This window comes from Pieris brassicae, chromosome 1, assembly GCF_905147105.1.
Source record: "Pieris brassicae chromosome 1, ilPieBrab1.1, whole genome shotgun sequence".
NCBI lineage: Eukaryota > Metazoa > Arthropoda > Insecta > Lepidoptera > Pieridae > Pieris > Pieris brassicae.
Genome location: NC_059665.1, coordinates 2,335,453 through 2,357,464, shown reverse-complemented (window position 1 = coordinate 2,357,464; position 22,012 = coordinate 2,335,453). Strand labels below are relative to the sequence as shown.

The 22,012-nt window shown below is 34.8% G+C and overlaps 2 protein-coding genes across 4 annotated transcripts in view; both read right to left on the bottom strand.

Annotated features, from left to right (window-relative positions):
- LOC123706952 (mannosyl-oligosaccharide alpha-1,2-mannosidase IA-like) overlaps positions 1–14,838 on the bottom strand; it is an 85,420-nt gene extending 70,582 nt beyond the window's left edge. The window contains exon 1 of the mRNA XM_045656619.1: positions 14,164–14,838. Coding sequence (XP_045512575.1) covers positions 14,164–14,769 — 606 coding nt within the window. The 5' untranslated portion in view covers positions 14,770–14,838. The remainder of the gene's footprint in view (positions 1–14,163) is intronic.
- A 725-nt stretch (positions 14,839–15,563) lies between these two features.
- LOC123718975 overlaps positions 15,564–22,012 on the bottom strand; it is a 72,282-nt gene continuing 65,833 nt past the window's right edge. For all 3 annotated transcript variants that reach the window (XM_045676043.1, XM_045676152.1, XM_045676132.1), the window contains 3 exons: positions 20,495–20,797; positions 20,224–20,343; positions 15,564–20,071 (listed from right to left, as the gene is read on the bottom strand). In XM_045676043.1, coding sequence (XP_045531999.1) covers positions 15,839–20,071; positions 20,224–20,343; positions 20,495–20,797 — 4,656 coding nt within the window. In that variant the 3' untranslated portion in view covers positions 15,564–15,838. The remainder of the gene's footprint in view (positions 20,072–20,223; positions 20,344–20,494; positions 20,798–22,012) is intronic.

Genomic DNA, 22,012 nt, shown 5'->3' with positions numbered 1-22,012 from the left:
TAATGAGCTAGAATTGTCGAACGTGAATGTCGTTGGGAATGATACGCAATGGTACTGGAATTTGTAAAATCGATATAATTCAAGGATGCGTGACGTCACTCCAAGAAATGGCCATCCACACGCCGTATCGCAAAGCAATAGGTCTCATATAATAGGCTCCTGTGTCTGAATCTCTTTGTTGTGAACAGCCATAAATTCGCCAACATTTCACCAACCGACCATTAAATCACAGCTATCTCCATCTCGCAGTATTGAAAGCGAGACAGTCCTAATCTGGGATCAGGAATTTTGACAAATTAGCATGTTGCCACATAAACCAACGGAGTATTATCGAGCGAATTATTTTGTAGGTACAATCTTTATTACCATCTAGTTCATATAAGCGAATTAATTCGGAGGCGAAACCACACTATCTCCCAATCCCTTAGGGCGTCTCATATGGGAACTATCTTAACATCTTACGTATTGGGCTCTTTGAGTTGCGTCTGTTATCAGGATTTTGGCGATGTAATCACCGTTATTTAATGAACAGACGGGGAACGACTGATTCAGTGATGCCCTAATTAAGTAGAAAGGACAAGATTATGTAGAACATTTATCTATGTTTTGACGGCTGTTTCGTTCACGCGTCAATGCTCAGATGTCAAATGTCAAAATTTCAAATTTCCGTAGTAATCAAGTTCTATTCTTCATAATAACTATTTTAATTGTTTTATGTTGATGAAGTCCAAATATTTTACGAATTTGTGAAGTGCTTGGCTTGTGACCTTGTTATTAAGTATCTAATACTATATCAGCCTTTGATTTTAGTTCACTTTATTCCACAACAACTTACGCTTACATCAAATCCAATACGTTTTTGACATACAAAAGTTATACCTAATAGTGAGTCTTGAATTAAAATTACCCAACGGAACGGAACACTAGATCAGGCGGCATTGACACTTTTACAAGCTCATGACAGACACGGGGATGATCAACGAAATCATTTGTTAAAGCCAATTTTAATATCAATTAACCAATTTCCTATTAGTACTATTTAATATACATTATTGCTTTATATTTTCGTAAATATTGAGTCCTTAAAAGCGACATATATTTGTTTGTGTTTTTATACTTGTATCATAAGTATAGACTTTTTAAGTCTCTTAAGAAAATAAGAGTCGATGAAGCGTGCTTAAGAGTCAACTTCATTTTGCCGGCCTCAAGCACTTGTAGAAATAAATATAATTACACAGAAAAATATGTAGAATTGTTTTGCTACTGGCGTTAAAAGGCTCACAACTTTTATGTGGTTTTTCATTCTTTGTTAGGATAAGTGTATTAGGGTAAGTGCTAATTGTATAGCTAATAATCGAAGCCGATTACATTTGTGTTAGACAGAGTTTTCAATTAGATTTCTTTTGAATTATTCAATATTCTGCACAACGATTATTTCATAGTATAATATAATTTCTGAGATGCTTATCTTAGAAATTGGGATTATTTCAAAAGCACCCCTCGGGGTGTTTTATTTCGAAGGTTAAGGCTAGCTACACACGCATATTAAGAAATCGACAAACTTAATTAATGTTTTGTCTTCCCCAAGGTGACATAACGGCGATAGGGACAAAACACTCAATAGCCAATAAAGACTTATACTATTTAGATATCAAAAAGTAATTTAAAATATATATAAAATATAGTTAAAAGATAAGGAAACTAGTGTCGATATCAAATAATTTCCTTATGTACAAACACAACACTGAATGTGTTTTATAAAATATAAATCTGTTAATTATTATATATACGAATATATGTTAAACATACAGTTTTAAGCAGGCCAGTAAGAATATGTAGCAATTATAAAACTGTCTAATTCTCAGGAAGACAATCCAGTACAAAAAAAAAAATCTCAAAAAAGTTTTTTTTCACGTAAATTAAATCGACATTTCTTATCTAATGGCATAATGTAACTTAACTAATGGATCATAAGTGTGTTCTGGCCTATATAGTGGATTTCTTGATCCCCCAATTTATCCGATCCGCGAGACCCATCACTGGCTACTGTGTAATGGCTTGCGGAGTGAAATATTCCACTCGGAAAATTGCTTGGGAAATTATGTAGCGATTTAAAATGTGAGTTTAATATTATCCTGCGTTTAGAATGTAGAGGAAAATTATTGCTAAAAAATGCTGATTACTATGCTATGTTTTTAGATAGAGCAAGATGCTCCGTGAAAAAGCTTCGCGTGTGGGTTACCGCCCTTTTAAGGTATGTACCTATAACAACAATTCTCCAATGCTTTATCGATATAATATTATATTAAGATCATTAGGACTATTAAAATGGCAACATTTCTATAAAATGTGACCTAATTTTTTGCGGGAATTGTAATTTTTAATTATGTTAAATATTAAAATAAAACATTCATAATTTCAAACCCTTCTTCGGCAAGATGGCCCCAGTCCCTATGACCTACCATACTTGTGAACACGTAAATAAACGTGAAGAAATTTACGTTAAATATTACATTTAGTTCAAAGTAGACGAAGTTAAACTTCAATACAGTATTAGAATAAGACGGACGAACACATTAATTACATTTATGCAACGTCATGGTCTTTTTGACTAATCTCTCATCAGGACCAGTCGAATTAGTTCGGAAATAGTTCAGTGGGCAGCTGGTTCCACATAGTGGTGGTGCGTGGCAAAAATGCCTTTGAAAACGCTCAGTTGCGGAACGACGGACGTCGAGGTGATACGGATGGTATTTTGTATTCTGCCTAGACGTCCGATGATAAAACTTAGCTGCTTATCAAACCGAACAACTCCTCTAAACACTCCGTATTAAACGCGGTAAAAGATGCAGAGAGACCCAACATCTCTACGCAAGGAGTCGAGCTTCTTGGGAAGGGATTGTTAACAATTCTTTTCATACCGCGATCTTAACTTACCTCCACCAACAGTTTATTTAACAACAGCTTACCTGAAACAAATTACAATATTTAAATGTACCACAAATATATATACCTTATCAGCGACCATAAAAAGTAATTATATATATGTATATATAACCATAATATCTATTATTTATCTATAGGTAATTTACTTGTATGCGCATAACAATAGATAAATACGGTATTATTATATATAATCTACACAATATAATTATTGTCTCTATTGTGAAAACATAATACCATATAACGCTTTGTGTATTTATTTTCACTTAATTGTAAGACCATAAATTTATGTATGTATAGGATATTATAAGAAAAATATCCTCAAGGAAAAAAATAGTCTAAACTTTTGCTATATATTAATATAAATGAGTGATATATAATATGGCCAATATTATCGAGAGTATTCTTATGATAGAGACGTGCGAAGATCTGATTGGTTGATGATAACGGCCGAAGTGATTCGTATCATTCCAAGAAGCAGCAAAACTATAATTCTCAAACAGTTAAGCAATTCTGGAGAAAAAGGTGAGAACAATCGTGTGTTTGTTTCGGTATATATCCTCAGATATAAAACAATAAAGTTCCTTCAGCTTCAGTCTGTATGTGACGCGGTAAACCTTTTGACAGGTTTTAACTGAAAAATTGGCTTAAATCCAAATCATATTGTACGTAAAAAAAATCTTGTCAAAATAAAAATCGTTTATACAGAATCTAGTGTTATACAGTGCCACCCACAAACTTTTCTTGGCCGTTAAACTGTCATGGATTAGTATTGCCAGCAAATAATTTAACCATAGTCTTTTGTTAACATAGATTTTACACATTGAAAAAAAAACACTTTTTTAACCGGATTAAAGCTATTTGTCACCGTAACCACGCACGCTGTAAAGCACGCGAAACCTAGGGAAAATTAAAATTTAAAATTATGTAAAATAATTATAAGTTTTTAATAATACAAATAGCTTTAATACGGTTAAAAAAGTGTTTTCTTTTAATTTAACCATTATAAGGGGAATAATTTGAAGAAATGCAGGCTAACTAAATAATTTATTGATACGTCTTAATAAGACAATGTATACTAGTATCTATAAAATACAGTTTTAGGTTTAAATAAATGAGACACAAACTTAGGAACAACTGATATGATACAATACACAATGCAAAACCTTTGTTACCTATACTAATAATATAATATTTAAGTTACCTGGGTATCAGAGCCGTTCGATAATTAAAAGTTTTGCATTGTAATTAATAATAATCATAAAATAAAAATAAATACATTTTAGTTGGATTTTTATTAGATGTGGGTAGATAGTAAACTTACGCACCAAGAATGAGTCTGACATTTAAAAATGGCGACGGTAGTACCAATTTCAGCCACCGTATCGGCCAAGAAATGTATTGCATACTGTTTTAGTAAAAGTTGATTATTGTGCGATATTTTGAGTTAATTTACTAAAAAACAGTACATTTAACAATATTTATTTTATCAAATTAACGTTTTTTCGTTAGACCATTACGTCACAAAGCAAAAAGATCTAACTATGCCCATGTGGCACTGTAGATACACAGATGATAAGACTGACTTTGGTTTCATAAATGGGTATAAATAACGCAAATAATTTAATATTTTAGGGACATATTTTTCTGTTTACGTTGTGGAATTGCACATCACTTGACCCCGAAAGTAGCAGGAGTACGGAGGGACTTAATCCTAGACACCGCATCACCGCTATTCAGAGACTGGGTGAGCCACTAAAACCACCTCGGGTAGTTCCTACATTCTCACTTTGCTTTAACATTCTACCGGGGCTATTTTAGAGAAATACAAAGTAGCATTATTTCATCAAAAGGTGATTGATTCGTTGTAAATATGCGATTTTTGCCCCAATAGGTCTGATTATTTATAAGACAGTAAAATATTTGAATACAGTGTAAACTCTATATAACGACACTGAAGGGAATGTGCATTTGATGGCGTTACAGAGAGTTGTCGTTAATGGATATAATAAAAACCTATAAGTAATCCAAGAATCCTACTTATTAGTCAACAACAGTCTACATGTGCAAGCAATCCTAATTTGTAAACAAAAGAACGCATTTCTTAGAAAGTTCGTATGCAGTGCCGAGTTTATTGCGGGCTACGATAATAAAGCGGCAAAGAAACGTACACAGCTGCGCAGTTTTTACTTATTTTAGCAACTTAAAATGTACTTTATTACTCAATTGTTGTCGTTATTGAAAGTGTGTGTAATGCTATATAGTGTGTATCATTGTATGGAAGACAAGCTAAAACAACCAAAGCCAATTGATTTCGACGCATTAGGGAGTTCATCGTTATTGAGGGACGTTACATGGAGTTTACACTGTATTATAATCCAGTGGTGCTATACACTCATATAGGTGTTACCAGTGACGCTCGAACCTTAAACTGATGCCTCAGAATTATGAATCTCTTTCGTGATCATTTGTTTTTATAATCAGTGATCAGCCTTCTATTTTAGTTTTAAAGCATCCCACTTTCCTCACGATCTGTGGTGCAAACCCTGGATTCGAACCTACGACTTGAAGCAGTATTTTGTGGTTGGTACTAACTTTTATTTCTTAAAGATACTACGATAAATGATAGATTCGTTAAAATTGTGTTAGTTTGCTTGTATATTTTTTTTAAAGAATTAATTTATTTCGATGACAGATTTACAAAGGGCGGCAACGCACTTGCGAGCCTACAGAAAATATAAGTGTCTATATCTTGACATGAGCCTCCTACCCTGTTAAATAAGCGTAAACTCTCTAAATATACATGTCTAACTTACTATATATATATCTCTACTTTATATCTCTGCATTCATTCTGATAGATTGTATGCATCTCAACCAAACGAAGCCATTCATTCTGACGCTTAAGGAAATTTAACGCTACTAAGTTTATACTGTATTTAAAAGAGCACAGTTTCATCAGTGCGTATACCTTACGAGCCACTGATCAAATATAATTTTTCAAAATGTCATATAATACATTTATAAATCTGCATTATACCAAGCACAATGTACATTGTGCTATAAAGTTGTGGTTATAACACGGGCATTTACTGAATCGTGTGCAACCAAAAGCACTAACGGTAGAGATAACAGCGCCGTTTAGCGAAGCAAAACATAATGATATATGGACTCAGTAAGATGGTTGCCATGGTAACCAACGATAAAATATACATTAAAAATTTTGAACTCATTCCATTACTTTTTAAGCTTCTGATTAAATAATTGTTGCTATTAAAAGAAGCAACGAACTATGCTTTAATATATTCTGAGTATTTATCACAATTGTAAGGGGTTTTTTGGTGTTAAATGTTATTTTAAAAACAAAAATAGCTGCAAAGGACTAACTCTTAATAATAACAAGGGCATCGTGACCAAAGTGCGCGAAGACCTCTCCTCTCTTCTTCTTCACATCACCACTACATATTGTAGATGACGTCATAATGAAATAGGAATCTGCACTTGCTTTGGTTTTACATAGTTGCCCTGATATTCAAGACAGAATCTCGAGATAAACCCATATGTAAGTCATGAAATACCCATTCCGCTGGTAGAACTTCCTCTTCCGATACCAGCCTCTTATCTGAATATTGAGACGATTTAGGTTAACGCGAGCTACCACCTCATTACCATCAACCTACAACATACGAGCTCTATCTTTTTATCTACATTATATATATGTCTGTCCCCGCAAATGTCTTCATTTCGGAAATATATCTAGCCTCGGATCAGGAATGTAGCATTATAAAGGCGAGACTTGTAAATTGGTCAAGTTCTTTTGAGTTTTCTTTTTACACACAAAACTACAAATCTTTCATTCGAAATTTTCGCGATTATAAACATAATAAACACAAATTTTCCAGAGCTTGACATATTCGGTAGTGGGCTGATCCATTAAAAAAAGCTGTTATGTTGTTCATATTTTTTTAACATTTATGTTTACCATAATGATGTGGTGAACTTTAATAAATAAAAACCTCTTCATACACATTTCTTCTTGGTACTTAAACAGGAGTACAGGAGCATGATGCAATGATTGCTTACAAACATTATATAAAAACAAATAATACAATATTTTGTACAGCGTAAAGCTTTCGGACACCCTTGGAGCTTAGAAACAAAATACTGTCTGGCATTTCGAAGTTTTCTTTCGAATCACCTTTACAAATGTATACGTTCGGACTGAGGGAGTTAGCTTTAACCAAATTGCGATGTCGTTCTACAACTTAGCGTTTTTTGGACTTTTGTGGCCTCATGTACAACCAGTCGAAGTATATCTGAATTAATTCTTAGAGTCGTCAGCGCACCCTACATACACAACGTCACGTACAAACTCACTTTTACACCATCACACAACACAGTCAGTAAATTATTATAGATTTTTTCCTTTTGTTAATGTTTGAACCTTTTTGTATATATTATGTATTCCATCTTTGCATATATCTTTAGTATAATTGTGTTTTGTTACATATAATTTATGTTAGTTGTAGGATACAAATAAATATACAAAACGTTGACGTGTTTCATACTCGCGAGTTTAGGTAAGAGTGTAGCGGCGGTGCCTAACACTTGTCCCTGGTGTATAAAAAGGTTATTTAAATCGCGAAATCAATGAAAACTAAATAACTCTAACATTGCAGCAACTGATCAGTGAAGTGAGACTTTAAATGATACGTCCGTGTTTCAGAGGGCTTTTCAGAATTTGGCAGAAAGAAAAATAGAGCACTGTATAAGGTGTAGTATATGTAATAATATGGCGATCAAATCACATTTCAGACCAAATAAAAACTTTAGTATGACACTTATTCTCGGCTAATGGTTTGCGTTCCGTCATCAAAGCTAATAAAAGGCCGGAACAACCGATCTAATTACCTTCTGATGAACATTAGCCCAGCGGACGCTTTATACTCCACAAAATAAGTTCCAACAAAAAATAATCTATGTATAAGCATATTAATGTATATATATTAGGGGCTCATAGACGGGCCACTTTTTCACGAAGAGTGGAGTGCTGCAAGAGTGGTGCTGGTAACATCAGAGCATATACGGCTAGACTACCCAATATTCGGTAATGTTTTCTGTTGGCGGGGATATATTTCCATATATTTTTTGTATGTCCGTTGAATGTTTAGTGTCCCAGCCGTATGCAATATTTCTCAGCCATATTATTGCTGTCTCACTTTACGGCCTAAGTGTCTCATTTTCATGCTACGTGAAGTTTGGGACGATTCGTTCGAGTAGCGCCATGTTCGTTTGTGTTTGTTTCTGTTTATTTTGGTTAGAGGTACAAGCCAAGCCATATATGTAGACCGTGTATAGACAAAATAATGAGCCGTATACTGTTCTAGAAATATTTCCGAGATATACATTTTTCAATCATGTGCTGCATTAAAGTGTTTTTGTATATTCGGTATATAGTCGGTAACGATATTTTTATAAAGTGTAGACCGTGTAGAGGCCACTTTATACTCTTGATACAAGAGCAAACGGAAATGACTTATGCATCTTTTTGCGAAGTAAGGACAATATGTGTATATATGTATAATAAGAGCAGTGTTAACCCAGTAGTCAAGCCTGAGATGTAACCTCTGTAGCTGGAATATAATGACTGTTCCAATACAATTAATTTCAGTCTCAATCTGTTACAAGGACATCGAAGGGACAACTAATATTTCGTCGTAAAAATTGATAGTCGTAACAGCCGATGACGTTGTTATAAAGTACCTAATACTTTTACCCGCCCTTTTACCTGTGATTTTGGTCAATATAACCGGTATGTTGTTCTAAACGATCTCGTCGTAAACGCCTGACTGTATATATATATACAGTCAGGCGTATATATATATAAAACCGTGAAGGAGCCAAAATGTTTTAGGCAGAAAAATCGGTGACATGCACCAGGGACACAGAAAGAGGTTGGAAATCTTTTGAAACCAATATAGGTTATATTTAATTACGTAAACTACTGTTCTTTGACGGTCATGTTAGCCTAGTCAATATATATTTAAATCTTAAGCTAAAATATAGGTTTTCTTTGTTTTATTGTAAAATAATTTGCCAATCAATAAATGTATTTACTTAAAATTTCAAATAAAGGTCCAATGGCTGAATAAATTAAAGTGCACGAGGAAATTGCGTGTCGGTGAATCCTTATCCGGCAATGCAATTAGAATTTTGAAGTGAATCCATAAACACCTCGTTTGTATGTTAATTAAGGCCAAACAATGCCATTATTCCAATGTAAATCTTTAAATTTCACTATTTTGTGGGAAATTTTTGTCTTTGTGCTCAGAAAACTCATGACCAAAAATCACTAAACACACAGTAGGTTTTTGTGTCTATGTACATAAAATACCGTAAACCAAGTTAGTAATTTACAGTCTAAATTATTACAATATTAACATACAGAAGTCTATCATGAGGTAGCAGTCTCTCACGTTGACAGATAACAATAAAGATTAAAGTGTTGCCAACGCCACCAATTGCCGCGAATCGTCGAGTTAGGTTGCACAAAAACAATTCAATAGATTATTTAATTATTTGAATACAAGAGAACCCGAAGACCGACATACGTTTTACTGTATGCACTTAAATACTAAAATTACAAACTTAAAAAAAAACAAAGATTATTAATTTGTAAATCTAAAAAATTCTCGAACAAAATTACATCAAAATCGGTTCAGCTGATAATGAGCTGCTGCTTTAATGAGAACACACGCACAGAAGATACATATAGTGTATATTTATTACAGTGAGATCTAACGAAAATGTGTAAATATCGCAATTATTTGAAGTATTTTTGAAAACGTTCACGTTGATAGTACATGTGTATTGTGTACTCAATTATGTATGTGTGTCAACGCATCGCGACTATGTGCCGTTATATTGACCTTGTCGCGAAAGTTATAACATTTCTTTGTTCAAAAGACCAACTATCTACTTAATAGTTACTAAACAAGAGAATATGTAATAAGAGAGAATATCTCCGCCAGTGTTCCTGAGATACAACCACGAAATAGTTATAATTATTCCGATTGAGAATTTTCTTTATAATCCATATTTTATCAACACATATGTTACAAAGTAAATATTACTTAAAATTAAACGAATCCTAAGACCTTGGATAACTATGGATAATTATTTGTAATAAAAGCGGGTCATAGTGGCGTTTTAAAAATGTAATACCCATATAAACGTTTTTCTATTAATTGTGGAAAATTGAAAACTTTCCACAACGAAGGCACAACCGTTTTCCACTTCAATTGTCAACAATTGTTATGGTAAATTAAACTGTGTGTGAACGAACCAATGACAATTTCGAAATCGGCCCGTATCTGTATGAATAACAACATTGTTCTATTATATTCTGTACAATTCAAAATGTTTAGTTCTACTTACATACATTATTTTCATGAGGGAAGTATTTTTTTTAATAATGTATTTTATACAAGGCGTCAAGCGGCCGCGTCAAGGGTGACACAAAAGTCAGACCCTATATCATTATTAATTCCTTATATACAAAATAGTAATATATAATATATGTCAATATAATAAGAAAAATTATCCAAAATCCGTCTTCAAAAATCAACCTAGAAGTTCAGGCACCTCTATTTTGTATTCTTCCCGTTTATAACGGATTAAACAGTACTTATCCGGAGCTGGATATATTCGGTAGTGAGCTGATCCATTAAAGACAGCATTGGTATGTGCCTAATCTCGTCACTAATCCGCTGTTGCTGGTAATTTATTTTTTGCTTAAAAAAATTCTAGTATTTTCATTTTATCTTGTATCGATTTTTATTTTATTTTTTCTATTTTTTTATTGCAACATTAGTGTTTATTAAATTGTTGTACATTTTAGATAAAAGAGTAACATATACTGTAGATATAGTATTGTGTATGATTGAAGTGAAATTTCTTTATCGGCGTTGTAAAAATATTTACTGTCACATTTTTCGTTACGCGCCATCTTTTTCTTGTCTCTACTACGATTGATTCGAAGTCATTAATAACAAAAATATATAATAACGATAACAATGATAGTCATAATTCTATTACAATATTAAAGAAATTCTTTAATAATCTTAGTAGTAATAAAGTAAAATGAACTAATTGTATTCTTTGTATTCATGTCTAAATTTAATATGTTAGATAAAGTTTAACTAAAGCCTTTTAAAACTTTATTTAACCAATTTCTGTAAAGTTGCATATAGTAGATTATTTCTCGAAAAATAAGGTCATAAAGAAGTTTCACTTCTTACGTTTGTACACTAGTACACGAACACATTTTTTTAAAAGAGTACTGAGTTTTTTACACCGGCATTTTCTTTCGGCCTACACCCTCTGTCTTCTTTGCCGATGATGTCCGCGATACAAGTTTAATGACGTGGAATAAGTGATACCTGTATCCATAATAAACATATTCTTTATTTTATTTTATGATGTGGTGAACAATTAAAATCGCATGATTTAATAAATATAGACACAAGCGAGTAAGCCCTCATAAACAATAATTTATTTTGCATGTAAAACTTAAATTGTAAATAATTTGGAATTAGACATTTGGTACACAACAAAATCAATTTGGTAGTCAAATGAGTCTGTAATGTATGAAAAACTATGCATCCGTGCTGTCGGACATTACTTGACAAAACGGATTTTTTTATCTATAAGGGTGGATCTAAGCACAGTAAATCAGCCAGTTTCCTTAAAAACAGTCAAATGGCATATCATTTGTACACTTTAAATAACCCGAAAGAAGTGGTTTACAAATCAACGTGAAAATTATATTTAATACAATGTTTACTAATCAAGGAGTCTAGAGAACGCTTGAGTAATCAAACATTATCAAAATGCGAGCAAAATGAAAATAAGCTGATTAAATATTGATTCAACCACGACAAGACGAATTGAATTGCGCAAATAAAATATGCTTCTATAAACATTCCATGTTATTTCCGATTCATGCATGATTTTTTTTGTTAATTTAGAGTTATTTAAAATCATCTGATGTTAAGTTATCACCGCCCATGGACACTTAACCAGAAGTGCGTTGCCTCATAAGAATTGGTATACTCTTTTCTTGAAGTGGAATTGGCTCGGAAATACTTCAGTGGGCAGGTTCCAAATACTCGTAGTGGAGTGCGGCAAAAGCCGCTCGGAAAGTCTGGTCTTCGACGATTCGACGAAAGCGTTGGAAGCGATGGCCCGGAGTGAAGTACCGTATCGCTTAGAGGCTCATTAATCTACCAATTGACCGCGAAACTGTACGTAATTCGACATGTGAACGCCCAATATTCTGATGCTAGCTAATGCTTTAAGGAGAGTGTCTTCGAAGAGACGAAAATTCTACATTTTAATAACACTGTAAGCTCGTCTCGCTCTCTCTGCCCGTAATATGACGGTGCCATTTTGCCAATATAACTAGCACTAAGTCTAGCAAGATTACTGTAATTTTTGTTCATTGATAAATACACCTTAGGAAAAGCAAATACTTTTAACATTACGGGAATTCAAAGTAATTATAAAGCAATGTCGCTGATAACTGTTGTTTACACCAAGTGACTCAAGATAACTCCAAAAAGTATTTATTATTAAACTAGGATCACATAGCAGTCTATATGAAATAAGGAAAATAAACAAATCATATATAATTTATTATGCATTGAAATATAAGAAACAAGTTTCATTTTACATCTGTTAGAAATCCGGTTCCGTCAAATCCAAGACGCTGTATTGTTTATATTAAAACATTTACTTACGATGATTTCAAGACTTACGGTAAATAATGATTATAATTAGCATATTTGTAAAATGTGGTATTTTAAAAATATCTAGAAAAATCTACAACTTTTTTGTCTAGTCTTTTCATTGTACCAACTAGTTTATTTGGTAAAAAATATAACGTTAGTAAAAATTAACAGTAATCTATAGTAAATGCAATATTTCTGGGCTCGATTCCTCGACTATTGCTTCGCCAGGAATCGAATTCGTCGTGTCACTTGAGCAACAAAAATGTTTAGGTTTAGAAAAAAATGGAAGAGGAAACTGCCACGAAATGAGTGGGAGGACCTTAAATAGCCAGTAATCATGAAAAAAAAGGACTTTTATTAATGAAAGTTTCAGGTGCTATATTTTGAGTAAATTATTTTGTAAATTTGAAAGTTTTCTATCTATTATGACATATGATAAGATTATTATCTCAACAAAATAATTATCTTTATAAATTGTGAATATTGAGATAAAAAGCATTAAGTACTACTTACAAAGATTAAGATAAACTATGCATCATATAATAAGTATGTGTAGGCGACAATCGCCGGCGCCTCGCAGTCAATGACCATAGAATAAATATCACATACACATACTGAAGAAAGTCATTGACTTGAAGTGTATCACTGTTTGTTGGCATTAGTATAAAAAATCTATATTATTATGATTTAATCTACATTAAGAATACATATTCCCAAGATAATATCAAGTTCCATATGTAACAATATGACTAACACTCTTTTTCTAAGCCTGATACACTTATTATTATAACAGGTAGTCTTAAAGCTTTTAAAAAACCAAGTATTTTGTTTCAGCGTTTGTTTAAGCAGGATAAATTTCCAGTCTAAATACATACATATGTCATAATATCTTTCCTTTATTTATATTAATAGACATTTTAGATTTAGATTTTATATTAATATATCTAGTTAAGATTAAGCAAAGAATTAAAACAGTATTAAAAGTCAACGAGTGTTAATAATAGTTGTTCCAATCATATGCAACTTTCATATATAATAAAACATTGTAGATTTTTAATATTGAGAACTCAGTAGTATGTTAAAAGGATTTTTTGCAATATTACTGCTACTACTCCCCTCATACTTAATTCCTATTACTTTACAACAATAATGACTTTAACTTATAAGGAGATAGGTCCATGTATTTTTGCATCATGACACTATCAAGCAATAAATTAATATAATATTAATTTACTACTGTAACAATATTTTAAATGATTATTGACATGTAATAACTTTATCAATTAAACAAAGCTATTTATCTGATAACCTTTGCATTATTAAGCAAGTGCTGTGAAATTAAGATAGAACTTGTAACATTGGACTTAAAAAAATATTACTTTAAAAGAAAATTATAACCACTGTTGTATAAGTTGTTAAGAATTACTTACCTCTTTAACTGTTTCTCTTTTGTGTCTAATGTCAGGATCTGTATTCGAGTCCATCATGGGTAAAACATATTTATTGCTTCCAAGGACAGATTTATCGCCTGCCGGGGATACATCTTTAGCTGCGTTATTTGCGACATTTGGTTCTTCAATAGCATCTACAGGAGGCTTGCTAGGGCCTCGAGATGATGAGATAGACGGAGCCGAGTCAAACGGCCTTTCCAAGACTTTCATTCCCATATCTTCATCGATCTTAGCTCGCAAACGATTTCTATCTTGAACAATATGAGGATCATCTCCATCCTCTCCATGACGAACAATACCCACCACAGGAAAGTCCCCTACCTCGTTCTGGGCTAGAGGGGGTGGCATAAGTAATTCTGGGCCCGCCTTTTGAATACGTTTGTACACATTATAAACACTGTCATTTACGCTGGTAGAACTTTTAAACTCTGGCAAATAGAAGAGAGCACCTAACCACACGATTCCGAATGTCAACAGTACTGAAATAATTAGGTATTTCTCGCGAAGCCGAAAGGATCGACGTGATATTGATGGTACAGGAACGCCATTGACAAACCTTTGATAGCTCGGTAAAATTCCCGTCATGTTTACTAATTTACGATGTTTGTTCCAAATAAACAATACTAATCTCCAACTCGCGACCCGTCATCAACAGTCGCCATTAAAGAACTGACAAAAATCTTATGCAAAACGTCAACACTTCAATGACAGTTTGTCAATTATCGTCGTTACCTTTGTTCATTGTCATCACTTTACCACAGAGATACCTTAAGCCGATAATTGAGCATAATATTTTATAGACCTGTAGTATTATGAAAAATGATGCACAGAACTTACTCTGTAACTAGAATTTTAATTAAATATCACAAAGGTTGGCATATTTGTGGGCTGGTGAAACGCGCCATCTCTTAGTAAGATGATGTATTAGAAGTTTTGGAGAAATCACAACGTAAAATCCAAAAAATACTTAATATTCATTAAAAAAATTCAGTCTAATTAAAGTATTAATATAAATAATGTAATGCATAGTAAAGTAATGGGTTAATGAGCTATAGCCATAGTATTATCCTGTATCTTTTCATCACAGCGTAAACACAATTTGATTTTTGTTAAAAGGAGGTAAATGCAATTAGTATAATTTAGAATTTTATTTAAAAAAGGGGATAGTTTATGATCAAAGTTTACATATAGAATCATTTAGAGGTTATTATTATCAACACATTTGTTAAGGTAAATTTAAAAACGATTTAATTAATTTCAAGTGCTCTCATCTTTTTATGTCAGAATCAAATTCTTATGGTTGCAATTTAATATATATAATAGAATAAATTGAGACAAGGAGATAATGAAATGAAAATATTTATTTTATAAGCAAGTCATTTATTTGCAAGTAGATAAGACATCTAACGTATAAAAATAAGCTATAAAAATTACGTAAGTATAAGTACATATCTTCTACAATAAAATTCGTATATTACATTCATTGAGATTATATTTCAAGCTACACCTAAATACATTCCTACCGCATATGGATTTTATTCTCACGTGAGATCAGTCGCATCTTATTCAATTATTATTTACACCTACATCTAAAATAATCGGTGGAGTTCCGTATTAAAATTAAGATCTAATTAGTTAAATTCATAGATCATTGCTATGAACGTGGTTTAAATCTTGACATGTAAAAGTCACAATCGGGGCAATACGTGGCTGGGGGAGTTAAAGTTTTCTTTCGACATAAATTGCATACGGTTTTCTGCCCATTAGACATCGTATTCGATTGGGTTTCCGAATAGTTACCATTCATCTGATGTGGTATAGGTGAATCGGTACCACCTTTTGTACCTGGCTCAAATGAGACTGATTTCTTTTGCATCTGTTTAGGTGGTGCCAAATGTTGATATGGATGATAATTCTGATACCCATTCTGATGGTATTGACTGATCTCATTGCCATTTTCTCGGGGACCACAATTTCTTGGATCGACGCGTGTTTGATTGGAGTTAGCGTCGGAGTAGTAATTATTGGGCATTTTCTGGTAAGAGTTTCCATTGTAGTTCTCAACTACCACTTCACCATGAGGGGGAGGAACTCTTTGATACGGTGAAGGATTGTAATGATTTGTATTACTACCTTGATATCGACTAGAATAATCATTATTAGCGTAACTCGTCGGTGGGTTGTGATAGCTCTGATAAGCTGGTGAATTTGTAGGTACGCTTTGATACGAGGAACTATTATTTTGTACGGGTTGAGGAAACTGACGATTTTGACCATAGTTGGCAGGAGGTGTAGGCGTTGTCGAAGGTTGTGGGTTACGATGATAATATGTATTATTCGACTGATTTGCTGGGTGCAGTTGATTCGTAGGGTGTGGATATGTGTTGGGAACTGATCGTTGGATATTCTGTACTTGCTTTGTCATGTAAGGCTGATTATGCACGATAGGTGTGAGACGGTTAGCAGGGTTATGACTATAGTTCGGTGGGCTCGCCGTGTTGTGACTGGGATATACTGATGGTGGTTGAGTATATGGTATAGGGTTGCTGGCATTTTGAGAATTAGCAGGTAATGCTTGATATATCTGATTATTGTTTTGAACAGTTTGATTTTGTACACACGAAGTTGTGTTCTTTTGTGCAGCAAGTTGTTGTTGCGAGCGCGTTTGAGCTTGGTAATTCGGGTAAGAGTTTTGATTTCTAAAGTATTCATTTGCTTCATTCGGCGAATATGAGGTTTGTGATAAAGATGAAATAGTCGACCGTGAAGATTGGCTATCGAAAGACTCTTGTCTATGAAGTGAAGGTTTTTCTGTTTGTAGTGGAACAGTCGTCATTTCTGGTTTATTCATAGCCGATTTGAGAACTCTTTCTAATATGGGATTGGGTATATAGCTATCATCTTCCTGGTCTTCTGCTGTCGCCACTAAAATTACTTGATCGCAAAACGATACTGATTTCTTTTTCGGCTTTGATCGGTCTCCAGTATTAGTGGTGTTGTTTGTTTTTCCTAAGTTATAATCTTCCTCATTTTGCTTTTGTTCCGTAGATGATGAAGAGGTACGACGGTTATAATGTCCATTACTTGATTGGATTGAGCAATTAATAACATCCCTATTTGAACCCATATTGAGGTACCCGACGTGGGATCTTTCATTATCTAGGGGAGGTATAGTGGAGTTTTGAAGATTAGGTTCAAACCTAGAAGCGATACTTCTAACACTTGAGTTATTATCGGCTGGTTTCTTTAAAAAGTTTTCGCCTGGTGAGGAAAGTTGACCCTCTATCGATCCGGACCGCTTCAGTTTTATAGCAGCCTGTTTGGCTTGCAGCTCCTTGAGCCAAGTATCTCCGGAACTGCCGATTGTTTCAAATTGGTTCATTTTAGCGATGTTATTTTCATTCCTTAAAATTTGGCTTCTTTTTTCCTGAAGTTGTGCTAGGAGTGACCCTTTTGGCACATCGTTATGTTCATCATTTATCTTTTGAATGTAGTTCAGATCCATATTACAATTTTGGTTAATATTGTGAAGCTCTTCTTGTAATGGAGTCAAATCTATGGGTGGCGGCGGCGGAGGAAATTCTTCACTCGGTTGCCTGGAGTGATTGACGGAATTCATTGGACTCGGATATGGTGGCAGATCCAACAAGTGCGGCGACCTTCTTATGTTTTGAGGAAGAGGGCAATCTACCACGTCAATACCATTATCGAATGATCTAGTGAGATTCTGTATATTTTGATGGGAAGGCAAAATATCCAATATTTTCGTAAGATCTCTCCTTACTGGACTCTGCTCTTGATGAACCATTGCTTGAGTTACAACAGTCTGAAAATTTTGTGATGTATTTGGAGAGTCATCTAAAGTGCAGTTGTAGTGGTTCATTGGTTGTTCATCATATGAGGGCACAAATGGTAATGACTGCGGCTCTTCGCCGTATTGCTCCGAAAAGCCTCCATCTTCATCATTATCATTAGTATAATTATATACCCCTTGCGAAGCAGGAGGCAAGGGCTGTTGTGGACGGTTCTGAATGCCGTGCTCTGAGACTTCTGACTCAAACTTAGGCCCGCTAAGCTGGGAAGTAGTTCGCAGTGGTGGAGGAGGAGGAACTTTAGCTGCGGTCAACATTTTACCCGCACTTCCATGAAAACTTTTCCTCATTAGTTTACTTCTTTCAAGATTTGGATTAGTCCCGCTTGCTGCAGAATACTCTAGATGTCCCTCTGATAAATAACCGCTTAAATTATTTTTATCCTCCGTCTTTTTTCTTCCTACATCACCGTCATCAACGGACCCAACTCGCTTTTCTTTGCTGCTTTCTTCTTTCTTAACATCGGCACCTTCAGTTAAGTCGGGCATGGATCTATTTTTCCTTCTTATAAGACCACCCATTAACTTTCTTCGTATTTTGTGTTGCTTTTTGTTCGATTTCTTATCTTCCACGGGTTCATCGACTTTTTTATCGACAGCAACGGTTATTTCTTTCCTAGCACGGCCACGATCCTCACTTCGAGATCTTTTGTCTCTTTTTTCTTCTTCACGGGATTTGTGTCTAGGTGGTCGTTCCCGTGGTGAATTTTCAATGTCATCTTCAATAGCTTTGGTTTTTTTTGAAGATCCCTTTTTCTTGGGTAGAGTAGCATAAATTTCAATTGTCGTAGGGGCACTTTCGAGACCTCCTTTTGTATTTCGAACAGGAGCCATTTGTGGAATTTCAGTCTGTCTGATGAAACCAGCCATTCGTCTTTGAAGACTTCTTGCTCGCATTACACAAGTGTTATGCTTCATTCTTGCAAATGTCATAGTATGCGGATTATTGTAAGGTGCATCCATAGCTGCACAAACTTTTGTGGCAGCTGCATCGCATAATACTAACGCAGTTTCATAGTCAGCGGCGTCTTCTGCATGACGTGACTTTTCTAGTAACCGATCAGCTTCCATGCACAACGCTTCGCAATCTCCCCTAGTTATAAGTTCAGGAATTTGTGCAAGTTGTAAGTTGTGTCGAAGGCCTTGTTGCAACGGAAGACTGTCTGTCGAAGACAAAGAATAGGAGTCATATCCTGCATCACAAGACCCACCGCTGGATAATTCTCCTTTACGTGTAGGACTACTGGGTATACTGCCAGGTCCTCTACCTCGAGGATACATGTATGGGCTTTCAATAGTGGAAGACGATGCGGAGGAAGCACTATTTCTGTCGCCACTCCAATTACCAGAGTCTCTTCTCGCCCGCGGTCTTTCTTGGGTGTCAGAAGCTGAGCTGGTGCTAAGACTTCGAGCCAATTGTGCCCGTCTACTAGCATGTACTTCTAACATATTTTCAACCGCTTTTCTGCTGACATAATCACTGTCATTATCTGGTCCCGGAGTCATTGCCCGCCTAGCGAAGCCAGTTGTTGGCTTTTCGGGAGCTGGAGTGACGGCCCTTCGAGGTTCCGGTGCTGGGAATGGAACAACGTCTTTGGGAGCGTGACGTGTATCGCACGGTGTTCCATCAACTGCCGCGTACAAGAGAAGAAGGGGTTGGAACCTTGCACGTTTACATTTTTCGACAACCTGAGACCATTCGGGCCCGATTTCTTTAACGTCAGCGTCGTCAAAGTATATCCAGAGCTTGAGTTTGCTATGGAAAAAGAAAGTTGAATAGTGTTTTCCGTAGTATGTGACGAGTCCGACGAGACGATGCGTTGCTCGGGCGGCCCAGGCCCGGTCAACACAAGAGTGAAAGGCGTCTGTTGGTCTTAGTTCAGTACCGAGAGCTGAATAAACCGCAGCTACGTGTTCGGCTGATGGTCTTTCAGAGTCCCAGACCATGCCAATGGAAACCACCTCTGGCCGATTCATTAAAGTCCTGCAGATTTGAATCTTTGCACCGCAAGCATTCTGAAAAATAATAAAACAGAAAATTTATTGCTAAGTCAATATTTTGCATTATTATTAAGACCTATCATAGTTATATAAACCCATTCGTCTATTATATATAATATCTCATTAATTCATATAAAATTATAAGCTGTTAAAACTTATACACTTACAGGACAATCTCGTATGTCACCCATGCCTCCAGCCTTCTTCAACAGAAGACCGAAGCTGTCGCCATGTTCGCCAAGTGCCGCCTGTGCTGTTAGGGCGGTGGCAGATACGTAGTGGACCATCTGGAATTAAAAATATTCATATTACCTATGTTTCACTGCAAACCTAAATCATTATAGTGCCACAGTGTGAAGTCTGTATAACAGTTTTGCTTTGGTATTGGTACAGTAGCATGTTTTGATGTAAATTTCTATATGTATAAATAAAACAAACCTGCGTAAAAGGCAATGGTTCCGATGTCGCTTGACAAGCTCCACACACAGATTGTTCGACGAGCATCATAGCGAACTTTCTATGTGGCACGCAGTGTGGTGCTCTGCAGGCGTCATCATCCCTTTTGTCGCCGGTACCAGCGGCCACATGTGCATGGACTCTTAAGAGCAGGTGTTCGAAACACTCGCTGGCGTCTGCCATGCAGCCAAGCTGGAACCTGGCTCCCGCGCCGCCCAAAGCACGCCGTAGGCTGTCCGCCGCTGGAGCGCGCTCTGCTGACCATTGTAGTTGCGCAAATAATTCCTGCAAAAAGGGAGAAATAGGTTCAGAACTGAAAGGTTTTTTTTAAAGAATTAAACACACTCGCACGAAGTCACGAAAACACTTTTTTGAAGTCATTATATTTTTACATATACATACATAAAACACATACTATAAATAGCTGAATTTACGTCGTTTTATCAGACAATAATGCATGACCTAGAAAAAAATGAAACATGAAGGTGTCATTCAAACTTAGACAACTTCGCAACAAATTCCAAAAGCTTTCGAAATAATTTAGAAGCAAGATTTGAAGTTACATTTTATCAACACGTTCTGAATATAAGTTACATATAATTAAGATACTTAGCTCACGCTTAGAACTAGATATCAATCTACTTCAATACGGGGTAATTTATTCTACTTTATAGAATGCAAAAAGTATACGTTTACAAATTCAATGGGCTCGTAAGATGAATGTCAAAAATAGCTTTACATTATTTAAATTTGGAAAATCTATCAACCCATCGTGATTTACGCCTACGAATAAAAATCAAGATTCGTGAAACGTATTAACAAATTATAATAAACATAGAATTAAGTTCAAAACGACCATAAAGCAAAGAGCGATAGGTCACAGATATGCGTTCTCTGACCCGATAGCATTTTGTTTTTTATCACGAGTAATCACAATTTAATACAATCATTTCTCGATTCTCCGCCTTTCTCTTTGCCATAAACCATTGTTAGTATAATTTTACAATCGATTAATATAGTAGTAGTTTTACTATTATTGCAAACAACTTTGTTGTTTAGGTATCCGATTTAGGCGATAACGTAATCAATTACGAAATAACTGAAGATGTTAAGGAAATTTACGCTAGTTGCTTAAACAATATATCAAAAATCGACACATATTAAAAGTTCTCTGTAACGCGATAAACTCAAGACTATCGAACAATTGTTTAAACAGTTTCCACCATACCCGAGTAAGGATTACATATATTTTTATATGTATTAAGAATATACATATAACATACTTGCTTCATGAGCACAACCCACATACACACCCTCACGTACATAGCCACTTTCACACCATCACACAACACAGCCGAATTAGGTATTAGGTACTCAGTTAAATGTAATAAATATGTTTTTCCTATCGTAAATGTTTAAACGTTTTTTAATATACATATGTATTCCAGCTTTGGCTTCATTTTCAGTTTAATTGTTTTTTTGTTATATAGCTGTAGGATT